The 19,773-nt window shown below is 37.0% G+C and overlaps 1 protein-coding gene across 1 annotated transcript in view; it reads left to right on the forward strand.

Moving 5' to 3' along the window:
• Positions 1-19,773, forward strand: part of LOC124153628 (protein inturned) — a 40,906-nt gene that overhangs the window by 8,739 nt on the left and 12,394 nt on the right. The window contains exons 6-15 of the mRNA XM_046526920.1: positions 400-677; positions 2,051-2,140; positions 2,270-2,347; positions 3,825-4,032; positions 10,007-10,060; positions 10,157-10,219; positions 10,386-10,616; positions 14,512-14,561; positions 15,762-15,863; positions 18,099-18,262. Of these exons, the coding sequence (XP_046382876.1) occupies positions 400-677; positions 2,051-2,140; positions 2,270-2,347; positions 3,825-4,032; positions 10,007-10,060; positions 10,157-10,219; positions 10,386-10,616; positions 14,512-14,561; positions 15,762-15,863; positions 18,099-18,262 (1,318 nt within the window). The remainder of the gene's footprint in view (positions 1-399; positions 678-2,050; positions 2,141-2,269; positions 2,348-3,824; positions 4,033-10,006; positions 10,061-10,156; positions 10,220-10,385; positions 10,617-14,511; positions 14,562-15,761; positions 15,864-18,098; positions 18,263-19,773) is intronic.

The raw sequence follows: 19,773 nt of genomic DNA on the forward strand, positions 1-19,773 counted from the left end.
CAGTAGCTGAGTGAAAAATTTTCTGAAGTTGAGTTCAACATTTTTCTCTGAATATTTATCAAAAAATAATATAAATTTTTAGTTGCATTGTGCAATTAAATTTTGAAGTGGTTATGGGAAGTTTGGGATTTCATTGGGTAATGACGAATGCTAAGAGTATCTGTCAATAGCCTCAAGAGATTGAACAAGAGGTACTACGTGAGATCTAGGGAGCCTATAATCCTAAGGAGTAGTATTGGAAAAATGTGCCTCTGTAGGAATATTCTCTGGAAAATTCTATTGAGATTGTATCTTTATATTCAATAAATAAATTTCTTTTACGATCTGAAGTTTTGGGACAGACATTATTTGCCTGGTACATCTATCCTAAACAAATCAATTATTAATTTTCTATTCAAGCCTCTGGAGCAGTCCAAGCTGGTTCGAACACTTACAGGATCAGGAGCAGATGACATCCGGTCCATCATGATGGGTTTGCCAGTTGGACTGCTTTATCTGACATTCCCTTCGAGAGAAAGAGGGAAAGAAGCAAACTTGAGTGGTGAAGAAGATGAATTTAGTGATGTCATTTATTGCTATCCTCCTGGACCCCAAGCAAATCCTCTGGCTCCCCTCCGCGGGAGTTTTCTTACTCTGAATCAGTTGGTTCCTCAAGTCACTCAGTCTGCCCCTATCAGGTTGGTGTCTTCTTCCTCGGAATTGACCATAACCAGATTAATACTGAGTCTATAATATAAGGTAAAGAAAACTCATGCAAGTATATATGTAATCATTATTCATGAAAAGCTATATTTGAGAATGTTGACCAGAGCATATTTACTTCTTATCATTATTCTTGAAATCAAAATATAAATTGTAGGAAACGTCTTCATTATATACATATATGTATTAGCCATTTCTCATGAAAAATAGTTGCAATAAATTATTTAGTAAATAATTATAACGTGTATCAATGATACTCAGTTAATCAGTTTTGTTCATCTAGATTCTATTTCTCATTTTTTTATTGATGCATGAGGATATTCATCTAAATTTGGGGTTAGCTAACTGTGGTTGATGCAGCTATTAGATATAAGTTTAGGTATTATAATCGCAGACAAACATTTGGATGTTCCACAGATTTTTATTGACCTACCATGGGTTCAACAAACTATGCCATTCTTGCTTAGGTTCCCATGATGCATGGGTTCCGGGTTCTCCAGCACGTTTGTTGTTTATGAGTGACAACATTTTCAAAAGACATCCTGCTTTCGTCTTCAGGTTGAAAGTGAGAAGCCTTAATTTTTTGTCGCCTTAAATAGCAGGCTGTCCTTTTGCTGAGTACTGATTGAACAGCATTCTCTTCCACACATTGCGGATTGGATAGTCATGGTCTCATGGGTGCTCAGTTGATGCTTCACTTCCATACAAGATGGTAATGCATTGGTATCATGGCAGCATTGGAGGAAGGGAAGGGAGGATAGTAATTTTCCCATGTTCTTCCTTAACTTCTCAAATGTCTTGGACTTCGTAAGAATCTCCTCCCAGTATAGGATTGCAAAATTCTTGAGTAGGTTTCCATGGTAATGCTCATGATGAATGCTATGCCATTTTCAAGGTTTTCATGGAGATGGTTTGTGGAAAACTCGGTCGGTAAATAAAAATCTTTGGACCGTAAAAATGGTTGTCTGTGATTACAGCACCTGTCACATAGTTTCACAAATTATTGTCATACATATATTCCTAAGTTAGATGTAAGTTGGTTTAACCCTTTGGGTAATGAAAGTGCACATAGAGGAAATATGTTGCCTAAATTTTATACATAAATTATCTCCTTAAATATGAGTGAGTTTATGTGTCTCATATGTAAGTTTAGGTATTTGTGCCTGATATAGTTATACCAATATTAACATGGGGACGACAGGCATCTACAAGTTGTTTATCTGTGGTTGATATATTGTACAAAAATTCTCACATGGATCATATATTTGTTTATATTCTTGCAGCTTTCTGTAGTGAGGTGCTCATTCTGTTTTTTCTTTTGACATCTTTATTTTCTTCATTTGTGCAGCTCAACTATACTACTGAAAGGACAGAAAACTCACGTAGTGTATGCTTCTGAAGGATCAGAACTCCTGTTGGTCGCTGCTCCTGATAATTGGTGAGTATGAATAGTTCTTTGCAATTTTATTTAAAGTTTCTTTTGTATGTTGTGAGCTCTAAATTATTGTCCAGCAAAATGCTGCTGTATTATTTTATTCATTGCTTTCATTGATTATGTTTGTTACAGTTGTTCTATTCCTGAGGCAATATTGCTGACTGAGGAGCTAATAAGTGCTCTGCGTTTTAGTGGCCAAACACTTAACAGGTATGACATGCATCTAAGGATCAAAACTTCATGCATTAAGTTTTGTATATTTATCTTGCTTGTAGTCTTGTTAGGCGTGCTCTTGCTCATCTTAACACCTCTTGGTCCGGCTCCTTTTAAACTAGACTAGCCATTGGGGCCGGTCATATTATATGCCATAGGCCTCAATATATGTTCAAACTATTATAATGTCGATAAAAAAGACGTCAATAAGAAAAACTTTCACAAAAACAAACAGTAAAGCTACCTGAAGACGCATAAACCAGAACTAGGTCGAAATAGTTCCAAAAAAATCCGTAGAGGTCAGCAGGAGACTGCACTGCATGAAAATGTAAAAACGCGTTATCGGCACATAAGCGCTGGCGGCGGAAACACGTAAATACACGTATGCGGACCATAATGTGTTAATTTTCTCTCCGGACTTATCTTTTCATCTGTTTATTGTCGTCACCAAATCCCAAAACATGTGCACTAGTTAATAGAACATTAACTGTTGATGTTATTAGTTGTTTCAGGCATGACTTTATGGAATCTACTTAATGTGAAGAAAAGTAAAGAGAACTTTGTAATTCCAAAATAAATTGTTTGTCGTAAATATTTGATGTACACCCTAGGTTTCGACATGGAGTGTCATCATCTGTGGCCAGACCAGACCTAGGCTGTACGTTAAATATTTAAGTGGAATTACAAAGTTTTCTTTATGTTTCATAATGATTGTAAATTATAATTTCCTGGTAGTGCAAGTGGTAGAGCTCCTGGCACAACATTGAGAATTTCTGGGTTCAAATGCGAGCCACTCTTTTGATGGGAAGTGTGGTGGCCCAGTTATTTGAGTGTCTGACTCTAATTGTAGGGTCCTGGGTTTGAATCCTTGGTCATGACTTAGGAAAACCCTGTAAAATCATTGGAAATGTGAGGTCACCCACTGGCCTCAAAGGAATTGAATTGAAATTCACATGCCTATAGCTTTCTGGGGTGAGCTCTACCCTTTCCTATCCAAACCAACCCAGGGTGTCTACACTCAGTATTAAAAAAAATAGTTTCCAAATTTCGAGAAAATACTTTTTTGAGGGAAAGTCTGTTGCACTTTTCAGTTCACCTTCAACCGTTTGACGTGGCATACTTTTTAATTTTTTTTCAATCAATGGAGGGGGATTTTAAATTTCTATCTTTTCCAAAAATATTAATGTACTAGTCCAAAACTTTTTGATTTCCAAGATTAGGCTATTGTATGGCTAATTTGAAGATAAGTTTATCTTACTGTCACCAGTTTTACTTATTTTAAGGAGAATATAAATTATAGTCCAATCCTATGATAATCCTATAATGAACCTGGTTAAGGTCTTTGTTTTCAATTCTGTACAGACCGTAGACTTTCAGTGTCCCCTGTGGGTGTGCCTTTTACTGTTTTCGCTTTTATGATTTTTTTTAAATTTGAAGCAACATTCCACGAAGAGCTGTAAAATCTTTTTTTCAGGGCATTCTCTGACCCCTCCCTTAAGCCTGGATTAGATCGCCACCTAGACATGTTTTTCACCAGGGTTATTATTGGAGGGTTTTGGAGTAATACAAAGTTATCTAATGTTTGCACGGAGCTGACATCAAAAGCTAAAGTTTCCTCACCTCATCTTTTTGAAGAGATCCTGCCTGCAAGCCACTTCCTATCCATGCCACATGATGTGCAGGTATGTGAGTGATTTTTATAGAACTAAGTTTATAACTAGTCAAAATCGTCACAAACAAGAGGAAGTCTAAATCACCATATCCAAATTATTCAGATCTCATCATTGTGCTGCAATAGGTTGTGTAAGAACATTGCTCAAACAGCCCACTGCTCATTGGATAGCACCCTGGGGACTCTCTCGGTGAAAATGTTCCGCATGGTCAAATCTTCTCTAACAATACAATTCACAGTAATTTTAGGGATATTACACTCATCTTCCATTCTTCGAACACCCAGACATCTTTCACAGTTATGCATGTTCAACCTTTTCATCACAATTTTGGTTGGAATATGGTGTGAACAGGCATTCACATCAGTCTTATCATTGGTATCCCCTCCCTGAGCATTGTGTGTCAATAGTTAATACATGGTATAATCACCATAAGATTCCCTCAGTATGGAAGTTATCTGCGCACCATTTTTCTTGAGATTGCAAAAGGTAGAAATAACCAAACTTGTGAATTCCACTTATAGTATTAATTTTAACATGACCTGGATTTCAACACATAGTGTCATCTTCAAGTTAAATCACAGAGTTCCAGTCCAATACATGTTTTCAAAGGGTGTGGGCGAAAAAAGAATTGGAGGTGGGAGGGAGGGGAGGTGGTGGTGTTGATTGGTTTATTTATGGGTGTAGGGAGGGTTTGGTCAGTGAAATGGGAAAGAGGGAGTGGGTAGTGTAGAGGTGGATGGATGGTACATTGCAGCCAGGCCCGGAACCAGTGTGGGGCAGAGGGTGCCCCTAGTGGCAGATTTCAGACTGCGGCAAAATATGAAAAGTTTAATTCAAAAAGTTAATTAATTTTTTAATTTTAAGAATTAGTAATAATTATGAATTATTAAAAACTTATATTTATGAAAATTATTAATAGAAAACATACGGTGTGTGATTTCAACTACCACATCTAAAAAAATAGCTTACGGATGTATTTTATTTTAGTAGTGGGGGAGAAGGGAGTGTGGTAGGATCTGGGGAGGGAGGCAGCAAACTCATCTTTGCTCCCCCTGGCAAAACTTCCAGTTCCAGCCCTGATTGCAATGATGGGTAAACCGTTGCGTCCTTGTGCATCATTTGCTGGTGGCTGGCTCCTGGGTCACGTCACCACTGAGGGCCTATGCTAATGCTCCTCATGCAGTAAAGGAAGCACTGTTGAATGGAATGGGTGGGGCAAGGTTTAGTCCTGCATTTGACTACGCCTGTGTGTGGGATTGGAAAGCAACGAAAAGGAGTTGTTGGAAAAAATTTGATCGTTAACTGATAGGGCCTTATTTTGGGCGTGCTGAATATTCTCGGGTGCTTTAAGTGCATCTAATCTGTGTTCCTTATTCTCAAAATACAGGATCTCAAAATGAAAGTGTAATTTGCTTGTTACTCTATGTGTTTTGTTTATTTCCATCATGGAAAGATTTCACATTATAACCCTTAAAACTAGGGATGGGTCGAATAGTAGATTTCTCGAATTCGAATATCGAATTCGAATATCAAATCATTGCTCGAATATTCGAATACCTCGAATTTCGAATACCTCGAATACTAAACTTTGAATGTGAGAATGTTTGACTAGGTCGCCTATGCAGCAGGAAACCCAAGATTTTGGCGAGTAATTGTGATTGCCTTTAAAGGATTCAAACAGGAATTTAGCTGATTAATGAGAATATTTTAATTTTATGTAAAAAATAGGGTAGTTTCCTTCATCAAAGAAAACGAAAGGCATTGATTGTGATTCGTTACCTACCATTGGTGTATTCATAATATACAAATCATTTGGTTATAGAAAACCGGTCTAGACCAATGGCAATGGTCAATTTTATCCTCATTTGAAAAAGGCCACATTGACACCCATGTGATGCCACTCCACTTGACATCACAGGGACCTAGTTTCTACACGAGAGGATAGGAGTTTTACATCGCCTGAGGTTACTAATGCATGAATGAGGCACAGAGCTCAGGGAAACATGTCTTAGTAATCACTTATTAAAACTGGCTAAGGTCGGAAAGTTTTCTTCGTTTGATAAGGTAAGGTTTTGTAAGGTATCAGCGCTCTGAGCCTCGCCCAAGGTCACCTCACAAGGTGGGAGGGGGAACCAGAAATGCGTCACACGGACTTTTCCCCATCATTCCCACTAACGCGTTGCGTTTTCGCGCGCTTGAAAATTTTCACTTTTAATTTAATCGCGAAAAATAGATGTCGTCCAATAAAAATCTAAAAGCGTTTAATACGTACTCCAAGAGTATTAATATTTCGATTTAGGCAATAAAAAAGTAATAGGAAAGCACCCTATTTGAGCATTACGCCAAAATGCTAAGACCCCGTCGTATTTCTTCGTCTTTCCGGCATTTATTTTCCTGCTTAAAATGCTTAAATTAAGTCTTAAATATGTCGTGTTTGGTCTTATTCTTTCTTAAATTACGCGCATATGACTAATATTTCAATCCAATAACAGTGTAACAATAATTGCCGAAAGTCATTGTTAGACACCTTTCGGGCTAGTACTCATGCAGCAGTTGACCTCCAGAAAGGGGGAAATTCGAAGCAGGTTGGTAGAAAAAGGTCAGCGGGCGAGAAAAGGGGGTGGGTGCGAGACATGTTTTTATTTTTCTCGCGTAACTTGATATTTTTTTCGAAGCTAAGGTCTTCGTAATAAGATCCCTGCGCGAGGTCGGATCTTTTGTTTGATATCGGAGAAGAGGAAATCGTCAGAATAGGTAAGGCGAATGCTGAAGGGAGGGGGAATAGCAGATCGTGGGAAATGCGCCAATGTCACTATCCCACGGCACTGAGTTCCTCCCTGTGGTAGTTTCATCTCCTGGGGAAGATTCAAAGTAAGTGCTTGTCGTTATTAGCCACAAAGGACACATGTTAAACACCTCGCCTTATTTTTATCAAAAGATGAATGCGGGAAAATGGTCAGTGGGGGAGAAAGAGTGAAGGGTGAAACGCGATTATTATTTTCCGGTAACTTTATATTTTTTCGACGCTAAAGTCTTCGTAATAGGATCCCTGCACGAGCTGGGACCTTTTGTTTGATTTCGGAGAAGAGGAAATCGTCAGATTGGGTGGGGTGAATGCTGAATGGAGGGAATAGCGGATCGTGGGAAATGCGCCTATGTTGCTATCCCACGGCACTGAGTTACTCCTGACGGGGGACACCTGGGATTCTCGGATTTTTTTTACCCTATCAATTTCGGTTCCCCATGTCGAACTCTTTTCACCGCTCTAAACCGCGAATTTGATATAGTTCGTCAGCTTGCCTAAAACGGCGCTGCATGCACTAAACGACTAGAGTTCTCATTTTTCTGAGTCAACTACCAATGACGTGCGAGCGAAAGAGTATGACGCGAAATTCAAAGTATTCGAGGTATTCGAGACGGTACCTTTGGCATAACTATTCGAGATCTCGAATATCGAATACTTTCTGGTATTCGAGGTATTTGAGTATTCGCGGATACTATTCGCACATCTCTACTTAAAACCGTTCAATTTGGTCTACATAAAATTTTGTCCTGAATTGCTGGGCCTTCAAATGAGGCATTTTGTCCCAATAATAAGCATCTAAAATTTCTAAGATAAATTTTTCACAATTGAAATACCATTTATCTTCTATTTTATTTTATAGTATATACTAGAGATGTGCGAATAGTATCCGCGAATACTCGAATACCTCGAATATTAGTTAGTATTCGATATTCGAGGTTTCGAATAGTTATGCGAAAAGTACCGCCTCGAATACCTCGAATACTTTGAATTTCGCGTCATACACTATCGCACGTACGTCGTTGGTAGTTGACTCGGAAAAATGTAGAGATATGTAGTCATTTAGTGCTCACAGCGCCGTTTTACGCAAGTTGACGAATTACATCAAATTCGTGGATTTTAGCGGTGAAAAGAGTTCGACGAGGGGAACCGAAAATGGTCGGTGAAAAAATCCGAAAATCCCCGATTCCCCCCACCAGGAGAACCTCAGTGCCGTGGGATAGCAACCTTAGGGCATTTCCCACGATCCGCTATCCCCCTCCATTCAGCACTTGCCTCAACCACTCTGACGCTTTCCTCTTCTCCGAAATCAAACCAAAGGTCCCAGCTCGCGCAGGGATCGCATTACGAAGACCCCTGCTCCGAAAAAAATATCGAGTTACGAGAACAATAAAAACGTGTTTCACGCCCTCCCCCCTTTTCTCACCCACTGACCTTTTTCTGGCTACCTGCTTCGAAGTTCCCCATTTCTGAAGGTCAACTGCTGTGTGAGTACCGCGGGATACTTATATTAGCGCATTTCCCAAGATCCGGTATCCCTCTCAATTCAGTACTAGCCCCTCTCCTTCGAAAAAAAAGGTCAGAGCTCGCGCAGGGATCATATTACGAAGACCTTGGCTTCGAAAAAAATACCAAGTTACACGAGAACAATAGAAACGTGTTTCAGGCCCTCCCTTTTCTCCCCCACTGACCTTTTTTTCCTACCAGCTTCGAAGTTCCCCATTTCTGTGGAGGTCAACCGCTGCATGAGTCATCTATTAGCACAAAAGGTGTCTAAGAATGACTTTCGTCAATTGATGTTACACCTTTATTGAATTGAAATATTAGTAATGTGCGCGTAATTTCAAAAAGAATAAGACCAAACACGACGTATTTCTGAGTTTATTTAAGCATTTTACGCAAAGAAATAAATGTCAAAATAGGACGGAGACTTAGCATTCTGGCGAAACTCGATATGAGCAGCAGAGCTTCTCCGAAGTTGATGAGGTATTTTTTTCCGAAAACATATATCAAGTTACAATTTATGAGTGGTGCTATAAATATTTATTGTTACAGTCACAGACGAAGGGATATTTTCTCAGAATATTTGTTTTCTTCCTGATAGCAATTCCAATTCATCTTCTTATCTCATGAGAACTCCGAAAGATGGACTGAAAATAATTGAAGAAAATCCGGTGGAAAAGAGCTTGTATTTTGCAAAATGCCTCAGATTGTCAGCTAGCACTTGGCAGCAGGAGTGGGGGCAAAGCGATGTTAGTTGAATTAATTATATTATTAATTGTTTCCATAAAATTAAAATATTCATTAATCAGCTAAATTCCTGTTCGAATCATTTAAAGGAAATCAAAATTACTCCCCAAAATCTTGTGTTGCCTGCTGCATAGGCAACCGAGTCAAATAATCCAGCATTCATCATTTAGTATTCGAGGTATTCGAAATTCGAGGTATTCGAATATTCGAGCAATGATTTAATATTCGAATTCAATATTCGAATTCGAGAAATCTGCTATTCGACCCATCTCTAGTATATAGGTACTGATGTGAGAAGATTTAAATGGATTAACATCCTGAAACATATGCAACATACACGTGCTTAAATGTAATAACACTTGCATAAGCTTGTAGGAACTCTAAGGTTCGTACAAGGCTCTTTCAGGCAAACCCCCCATGAACCTTTCAACTTATACAAGTAGTTCCTCTCATTAGCTCACAAAATTAGACCTAAATAAGTTCATAAAATTTTCTGTTTTGACATCTTCCCTTAACCCCAAAATTACTAGAGTTCTTCCATTAAAAATGCCAAGCCAATGATGACAATATCTTGAAGAATGTCAGAAAGAATGGGAATAGACACCTGTAGAAGTGTACAGGCATTTAAGATTATGTTAGTTTCACGATTGTTTCTCATCATTTTTTATCCTCTTGGGTAAATTGCAATTATTATTATTATTATTATTATTTTATTGTATTATTCCTCTTGGGCAATTGAATGTTGAAGTTTAAGTTGCTTGGTAATCAAAAGAAAGTGGATTGAGTAACTCAAAATTTTCAATTTAATGCTGTTAATTCATTGGTATGTTGAAGGGGTTGTGTGAAGCTACGTTATCTTAAAAATACTTTTAGGCCAGTGATTCATTTGAAGTGAAAATTTGTAATTACAATTGGCATTTTCTCTTATAGAATCAAATAGATGACGCTTTAAACCAGTTGGAGGCTGCTGATTTTCAATGTTTGGTATGTTTGCATTGGTGTTGAATAATGATCCTTGTTTGAGAAGTGTTGTTACCATTCATATGTATTTCACATAATTCTTTTTTTATTTTTATGCAGAATGAAGAACATCATCAGTGCCAAAGGCTATTTAATATAGTTGGAAGTTGTTTATACTATAAGGTATAGTGTTCAATGCTGCTAATATTCTAGAGCATATGAATGAGATACCTAAATCTGTGTTATGATAATAATTGAATCTATTTTATAGATGCCATGAATTATGTTTTCTGTTATGTAAAATATGAGAATCCTTAGCTCAAACTATTTATCTAATTCTTATTCACAGGGCTTTCTTATTTCTTCACATCTTCCTTGTGAAGATCTTCCATATGTGCATTCATATTTGACTCAACTTGGCATTATACACCTCTGTCGCACAGAGCCAGTACGCTCATTAGTATTTTGGAAAGAGATATATTTAAACTCCTGTAATAGAGGCCTTCAGTCAAGTTCAGAAACAGGGGAAGAAACTTACCCAACCCCTGAGGGAAGATGGTTCCTATTGGTCGTTGGAAAAGTAAGCATACATCGTGTCTAAATTTTTGAATTTTGAATAGTGAGTGTTTTTGTATGTACCTTATGTTTTGCCTTGACTCTCATGATGATAACAAATTTGTGGTGTACTTTCTATCATATAATGTTGAAATAATTTGCCATTCTTATTTTATAAAAAAACAAGTAAAAATGACTTCCATGTCTATTTGCTTCTTATTTCTAAAAACTTTTGTTATATCACTAAAAAATTATTTTATTCAGCATTTTACAATGGCACATTCATATTTAAATTTTGAGCCATTTTGAATTTATTGCATAGATACGTAGAGTGGGACTTTGTTAAGAAGTTGTATTGTGTCAAAAGGTTGGAATAGTGATAAGTGCAAAATGTATGTAGAGTAAAATCTTCTATCTTATCTATGGTACGTATTTAAATTTAATTTTAGTCCCATCTATATATTTCTATTTTTTTCCTTTAGGCCATACTTTATAAGTCAATGTATGGAATATTTGGTAGACTTTTACTCTTTGGTTTTTGTCACGACTACCCCTTCTGTTCAGACACGAAAGAGGAATTACTCTAATTTTTTTGGTGTCTTGCCCTTACTATTAAGCCTAAGGGACTAATGCTGCTATTCTGGATGGAATAGCATTATGCTATTCTCCGATATTGCAACCGATGTTGCTATAATATGGGGTATTGCAACGCCTATGCTATTTGGTATTCAGAACGGTTGCAAATCGTATTTTTACTACACCGGAAGACATAATTCTCAGAATAGCATAGGCCCGTAGCAATTCACTATTCTGAACGGTGAATTGCAACCGGTAGGGTTGCAATAATATTACGCGGTCTTCGAGGCCAAGCTATTCGGTATTGCAACCCAGATAACGTGCGCATTGCGATGTCGAATTGTTTTTCTGAGGTTAAAGTAATCTAATCAAGCATTGAAAATTGGAATAATAGCCAAAAATAAAATGATATCTGCTTTATTTTAATTAAATAATAGTAGCATAAGTGATGAATATTTAACTAGTTAAGTGAATTGGGTAGAAATTAACATTTGCGCTTAATATATGAAGCACAAGCTTGCTTCATCGACAGTATGAAAACAATAACTATTAATGCAAAGAATTACTACGATTAGCCTAAATTTTACGTGTTTTATTCATAATTTTATTTCATCACTTGACTAGCTACTAAAAATATCCTCAATGTAGGCTATCAGGTCGATTCTTGAAAATTTTCAAGCTTGTGTTAACACACTAACTCGCCACATATAATAATAGTTATAGCTTTCAATGAAAACCATATATTACCATAATAATACCATATACTTTGATCAGCCGTTCATTTCCTCAATTGGACTGTATATACAAATACAGTGAGTCCTCGTTCTACGTCACCCCGTTTAACGTCGTTTCACGATAACGTCACGAAAATTTTGAGACCGTCATTCGTTTATTGCACCCACGCTTCGCGATAACGTCAAGTCTTTTAAATTTCGCGCGAAAAAAAAGGCGAAGCGGCGGGCGTTGCAGGTTGTTCGTTTTGTGGGCGGTAATCAGTCAGTCTAAGCAAAGTGTAAAACGGTGTGTTTATTCTTAATTGCGATTACGGTTTCAGCAGAAATTTCTGCAAAATGAATTCTTGCGTAGGCGCGCAAGGTTTTTCTTGACATAATGGTTTTCAGGAACCGAAAAAGTGATTTCAAGGCATTTTTCCGCGTAGAACTCGGAGTTTTTGTCGTCACTTTTTTCGCCGAGTTCACAATAATTTTGGTTCCTGTAACTACGACGATGTTTCAGCGATGATGATGCCCAGGCGACGGTCGCCCGGGCGACCACCATAGCGAAGCCAAAAAGCAAATACTGGAAGATACAAAAATGGAGAAGGATTTACGTCACTGCTGCTATAGTCGTCGATGAAGACAGGAACTCGTATTTATGCCATAGCTTGGCATTCGTAAAAAAAGACCCAGATATGATACGCTAAAATTTTTTCGCGTAGAAATTGGGAGGTCTAGGAGCCGATATTCACTTTTTACATCGTTTCTTATGGGATATTATGTTTCGATTAACGTCATTTCGTTTATCGTCACATTTTTCAGGAACGGTAAGTGACGTTAAACGAGGACTCACTGTACATGCAACGATTCGAAATTATTTTCCCCACTATTCGCTACCTTCTACAATTAAAACTTAAAATTTACAAACTTATAACACGGGCAGTCGACTTGAATTACTTGCTTGAAAACAAAGGATTTCTCCGAACACCAATAAAGTTTCCGAACAAATATGATTTGCCAAAAACGTTTAATGGAATATCCATGTACATCATTAATGCAATATATATCATGTGGAATTCAATACAAATTGTTTCCTCTATAGACAAGTAAGTTATTCACAAAATTAAGTTTCAGTATATCGGCACAGTTCAGGGTCTATCAAAAATTTCAGTGAGCACATTAAAATCAGCTGATACGAAAACAATAACTGACACAACAGCACTTTCCACACGATTCACTATTGCTAGATTCACTTTTTCACAGCTGTTCCATCCATCCTCAAATTCATCCTCCCTCTGCTTTTTCCAAATCTGCAGCTGAAATATCGATACTATTCCATCATATTACATGAAAGCACTGCGGTGACGTTGCCACCTACTTCATTTCCTAAAAAGAGAATGAATACTGAAATTAGGGAGTCATATAATATAAAGCTAGTATTAGAAACGAAAGCTTCTAGTTCATACAGTAAAGCTATATCGTCACGAGCAAAGCAATAAAAGTTGATACATATTTATTTTGACATGCAACGAACAGACTTCGAAGCCTAAGACAATTACGAAGAAAATCAAATATATTTAGCTTTCAATGATTACCTCGCATAGCAAATATCTCACGTTAAACAACCGATCGGATACAGGTAATTGATTCAATATTTATGCCCGATAAATCATCATTATCATAATCAAATTATAATCTAACCCACCTGTCTGAAGCCATTGTGAAATCTATCACTGCCACAACAAACAGCTGATTTCCTAAATGAGATTTTCAAAGGATATTATATAAATCCAAGATTTTAATATAATTTTTAAATGTAAATAAAGCAATTGTTTATAATTGCAAGTCAATATTCTGTAAAATACAGAAAATTTTATAAAATATTTTCTCCCTCATTGGTTGCGAAAACTGTTCAGAAAGTTTTTCATACGGGAAGAGCAAGAAATAGCATGCTGCTATTCCGAACAAAATTCGCTTCATTCAGAATACGGGGTCGTTGCAATAATGACCCGCAGAATAGCATATGCTATTTTATGCAACGCTTATCCAGAATAGCAGCCTAAGGCTCTTAATTACAGGAAGTAAAAGGAACTGTATATACTGAGTCTCTCTTGCCATGGATTGCAATTAAAGATTGGCGTGAAGAAAGTGGGGGTTAATGGCATTCCTTTTGATGGCAACAATACAGAGCAATACCGAATGGGAAAGTTGCTCCTGGTGAGGTTGATTAGGGCAGTTGCACAGTGGACTGCAGTAGTGGCCAACAGCATAGCCTCCCCTAACCAGTGGTATATCCCCTTATTTTTTGTTTTACTAGAATTTTTTATACTTTCCAAAAAGCTTATTTTTTCCTGTCTTTGAGCACTCTTTCTCCCCTACATATTATTTAGGGAATCTAAAACACTAATGCTCTACTATATACCTTCCCTCCATTAGGTCACTTTGGAAATTCTTTACACTTTCCACAATTCTCAGAATAATGTTGTTTTTCTCCTCCCCTTTGGGACTCCGTATTTTTAAGAGCAAAGATTTTCCAAAGTGACCTAATGTTGAGTTGACATCTCTAACATTCTATATTATTGCCCAATCTGTACTTGAGGCAAAATTAACTATGAATTTCATCCCCAGGGTCAGGGAATGCTGGTTGTGCTGATGGAGATGGGAGGATGCTCCATTAGGTATGTACTATTCAAAAGCCATTGTGTGACAGCATGTAATGAAATGTGTCATGCCATTCTTTTTCAAAATCATAAACACCCCTTATTTTTTTCATTTTTCAATGTTTCGCCTACATCTCTAACTATTCCCAACAAAAGATTGACACGTCAACCCTTTCACAAATAAGTTGGCTACGTAACAAATTCATTCTGTGATAGTCACAACTTCTTGGCTATTGCTCAGCCGTGTGAATGGGTCTCACTTGTTTTCACTATTGTGAGTGATTCCATCTTTCAATGAAAGAATCTCCCGGAGTGAGTAAAAAACAAGATCTATAATGATGCCACCAACTCAGGAGAAGTGAGTGGTAACTTTCGTGTTTTCCTGTTTCGAACTTATTAGGGAATGACTGAATGGGGAAGACTTTTTAGCCATAACTTATCTTTCCCTTCCATCTTCCATTTTCTTTTACTGATATACAGTTTCATGTTTGAATGAATGACCTTATTGGGAAAAGGGAACTTTTGTCCTAAATAGGTATGTAGGTGGCTGCCCCATTTATTCAAAGCGTCACGGGTCAGTATACATTAAGTATTTACGGAGGATAATGGATAATTACGAAACAATTTTCATAACATATGTTATGAAGATGTTCAGCAAAAATAGTAATAGGTTGTGTAATGCAAACAAAAACCTTTGTTTCTCCTTACACACAAAAACAATTTTCCAAAAAGGATTGAGATTGGAGGATTTCATCAAATACAGAACTATAATTACAAAATCAGTTTGTAGGTATTTTAAAATCTTTTTATGCCAAGGTGCGTGTAAGTATGTATGTATCACTTATGCCCACATTAGCACCTCTCCATCCTAGTTGATGGAAGACAATTCAGGAGCCTTTGTCCATTGAAAGTTGTCTAAAATAAGTGGCTGCTTCAAATATCTGCTGGCTCCAATAACTGATATTTTCTATGTTAAGAATTTGTGGTATATATAATTAAAATTTGTTAATTGTAATGAGAATTAGTTTCTTGTGGTTTCCTTGTGTATGATAATACATGTGACTCCAAGGTAATTCAAGGTCCCTGTTGAATTAATTTGCCCATTACAGCCATTATCTCAATGGTGGTGTCATCCATCACATTTTAGGGATGTTGGTCCAAGGAGTTGGCAGTTAGATGGTAGTTCTTACATCATGTAATTTATTGTTTAACTTTCAGTGAAGAAGGGAGTGTTCCACCGGAGCCTGATTATGTTGATCATGCAAAAACAACCCTCAATCACATTCATGAAATTGGTATTCCAGCAGTGTGTGATAGCTGGTAAGTTTCAATTGCTTGTGAGACCTAAGTATTAGTTAAAGCTTATTTAGTGGAAAAAGTTTTTTCTTTCATTGATTAAAATTTGAGTTACCAGCTGGATGACCCTAGTGGAACATCAACGTAGAATCCACATAGATTTCAAATCAATGCTACATTGATGCTACATGGAAGTAATGTAACAATGGTCCTCGATTTAATGTCAGTCATCAATGTTGATGTGCAACAGTGTTGTATCTACCAAACATCGATGTGTTTTTGATTGAAAAATGCAGCCCTTAAACATTTTTTATTAAGTTTAATTAAGTTAAGTTAAAAAAAAGTCCTGAATTTATTTGATATTTGGGCATAACATAGGTAATAAGTTTTTGTAAAATATTAAAAGGAAAAATACAGTGAAACCTCTATTTTACACTTTTGAATGGACCACTTACATAAAGTGCAAAATTGAGGAAATTGTAAAATAGAGTATCATTGCTTAAAGGTGGTATTGTTTGGGACCTGATAAAAAGTGTGCAAAATCAGGGAAAACGTAAAATGGGGGAATGTAAAATCGAGGTTTCACTGTATATGATTTATATCATTATACACCAAATATTTATCCTGCCTAAATACATAGGCACAAGACATCTCACATGATATTCACAAGATTCACCCTTACCATTCATAGCATGTCATGTAAGTATTGTGTTAATTGAATCTGAGATATTTGGCATAGAGTAATTTTAACTATGTGGATAGTATTGACGTTGGAAAATGATATAAAAAACATAATAGGGTGGTTTCCTATTATTTTTTTATTGCCTAAATCGAAAGATTATTACTCCTGGAGTACGTATTTCACGCTTTTAGATTTTTAAATGACGATATCTATTTTTCGCGATCAAATGAAAAGTGAAAAATTTCAAGCGCGCGAAAACGCGACGCGTAAGTAGGAATGAAGGGAAAAAGTCCGTACGACGCATTTCTGGTTCCCCCTCCCGCCTGGTAGGTGACCTTGATCGAGGCTCTGAGCGCTGATAGGACGCAGGATGCTAACGGGTAGCTGAGTACCTTCCTGTCTGGTAGCGCATGGCTTAAAAAAGGTTTATTAATACCTTATCAAGCGAAGAAAACTTTCCGACCTTAGCCAGTTTTAATAGGTGATTATTAAGACATGTTTCCCTGAGCTCTGTGCCTCATGCATGCATTGGTAGCCTCTGACGATGCATAACTCCTATCCTCTCGTGTAGAAACTAGGTCCCTGTGACGTCACGTGGAGTGGAATCGCATGGGCGCCAATCTGGCCTTTTTCAAATGAGGATAAAATTTGACCCTTGCCATTCGTCTAAACCGGTATTTCAAAAACCAAATAATTTGTGTATTATGAATACACTAATGGTGGGTAACGAATCGCCATCAATGCCTTTTGTTTTCTTTGATGAAGGAAACTACCCTATTGCTGTGGTAGAGAATCAAATGAGGTGAATATATAACTTTGACTAAAGGCACTTTCAAACTTACCTGTGAATACAGCTACCTAAGTTACAAGGCTTATTGTGTCCTGCCATCAAAAAATTATAACTGGCTAAATAGTTATTGGCACTATTGACATTTGGAGGGCAAACTTTTATTCGATTCAAACCAAGTTTTATCATTTATTTTGAATTTTTAGCTATTTTAGCTGTAAATGAAGACTGAATCTATGCCAAGGCAGCGATCAGTTGCTATCTCAGAATGATAATTAACAAAGTCCAGCAGAGAACCACAAACCCTATGACACAGGCTTGTAATTCCTGTTGTAAGCAAATGGTTAGTGTATTTTGAGATTTGCCTTAAATACACATATTTGTACCACTTTGCTCAGCAGTCAATTCATGGTGTATTGAGTCACCTGGAAAAGAAATGAAAGTTGCCTCATGCAGGTGGGTAGAATCACAATGATTGGTACACGTCAATTCTAAGGAGATTTAATGTTTAATTTTCAATGCCAAAGTACCCACATTACAGTTGCAAGGTTTCTTCATAAAGAACCAGCATCGACTGGTCAACATACTGTCAACATACATATAATGTGGTTATTTAGTTGATCAATGTCAATTGACGACAATTACATGGATTCAACATCAATGTTCTATTGGGGGATTTCTTTGTGAGGCTAATTGTTTGATGTGTGTATAGAATGTGCATATACTGATATACTATAAAATGAATATATGTCTAACTTGGTTCTGTTCCTTTGTATTTTGTGTGGAATAGGCTGACATCTGGTGGTTTGCCTAGAGTTGATAGCCTTGAGTCACTCATGAGGAATCTTTCTGTGAGGAAAGGATTCAGAGGGAGAAGTAAAAACAAGAGCGATGCATCTTTCCTGAGCTTCCGTAGGTCATCAGAGCCCACATCTCCCAAATCATGCAATTCCGGTGAGTGTAAATTGTTTTTAGTACTATATCATTGTAATTAAAACAAAGCAGTAGAGAGTAGCTATTTATCGGTTTTGATGAAACAAAATTCTATGACTAATTGTAACGAAATGTATAAGTTCATTCTGCAAAGCTACAGTTTTTCGGCTCCTTTCTGTTTTAAGAACATCCATGTTCTCTATTATGTATTGACCATATTTATCATTATGATACTAATAGTAGGTCCTTGTTTAACTTAATTTATTCATTCTTAATTCAATGCAAAATAACTTAAATCAGAGCATGAAATCTTACAGAAAACAGTATAAACTATAAATTTGATCCAAACTGTAAATGTAAATGCAAATGCAGTTCCTTTTTTCCCCAAGATAATGTTTTGAATCCCTTTCTTGGATATTTCTAACCACAGCTAACTCTAATAATAACCAAAATAAAGCTACCTAACTTGATCATTAACGATAGTGGTAGTGATAGGATCTGGAAGAATTTAGCTGATTTTGAACCCATACTGGTTTTTGTGATACCATATGAGTGGCCTTATATTAAATATGTATGTGGCTACCTAGGCTCAGGTACGATCATTTTCATGGTTCTTAAAAGCTATCACCCCAATCATTTCCAAAATTCAGTGGAAAGAAAGAGTTTGATCAGCAATTAAAAATTCGTGCTCAGTGTCATGGTTAATGATTATGGAGTGGACATCCATGGCTATCAACTAAATTTTAAAATTTTATTGACTAATACACCCATGTCTCGTATAGCGCAAGGGATGCGTTCCTTGGGGTCTTTGCGCTATACGAATTTGCGTTATACGAGAGCGTTTTAACATAGGGAAGATAGGGATGCGTTCCTGGTAGCATAGGTCTTGGGTATTGAATTTCCTCTAAAACATCTATATTCCCATAAAAAGCCTTAGAAAACATTATTTCTATAAATATTTATAGTTTAAAACATCTTTAAAGATAGTATTCACGCATTCAAAGACTTTTATTCACGTTAAAAAAAATTCTTACGTGCTTTCGAAATTCCATCCTGTCGTGCGGGTGGGCTAACATCTGCTATCTCAGGGGTTCGTAATGCGTTGCCGGCAGTTGATAATTTTTCAAACTAGTCTAAAAACAACTACGTGTCACCCAGGCCCTTTTGTCGCTCATCGAAATGACAGGAAAATACTACTTTAAATGCCATTTCATAGCTAGCGGAGTTTATGAATGATAAATCATTTTAATTTGAAGTCCTCCGAGTCATTAGCAGCTACGTGAAACAGTCTTTAAATGCCTTGAAACCTGACCCAGGTTTTCCTTCCCTGAAAATGAATGAACGAGAATGCATTCTTTTCCAAAAGAATATCGTCTCATCAACACTAAAAACTAGTTGAGGGGGAAAGGAGCCACTTTCAATAACAGCTTGGAGTTCATCAGAAAATGTTGTGGTGGCTGCGCTATCAACACTTGCAGATTCACCTGATATCGCCGCACTGAAAATACCTGCTTGCCGTTTAAATTCTGGAA

Source organism: Ischnura elegans, chromosome 2 (assembly GCF_921293095.1).
Source record: "Ischnura elegans chromosome 2, ioIscEleg1.1, whole genome shotgun sequence".
In the NCBI taxonomy this organism is placed as follows: Eukaryota; Metazoa; Arthropoda; class Insecta; order Odonata; family Coenagrionidae; genus Ischnura; species Ischnura elegans.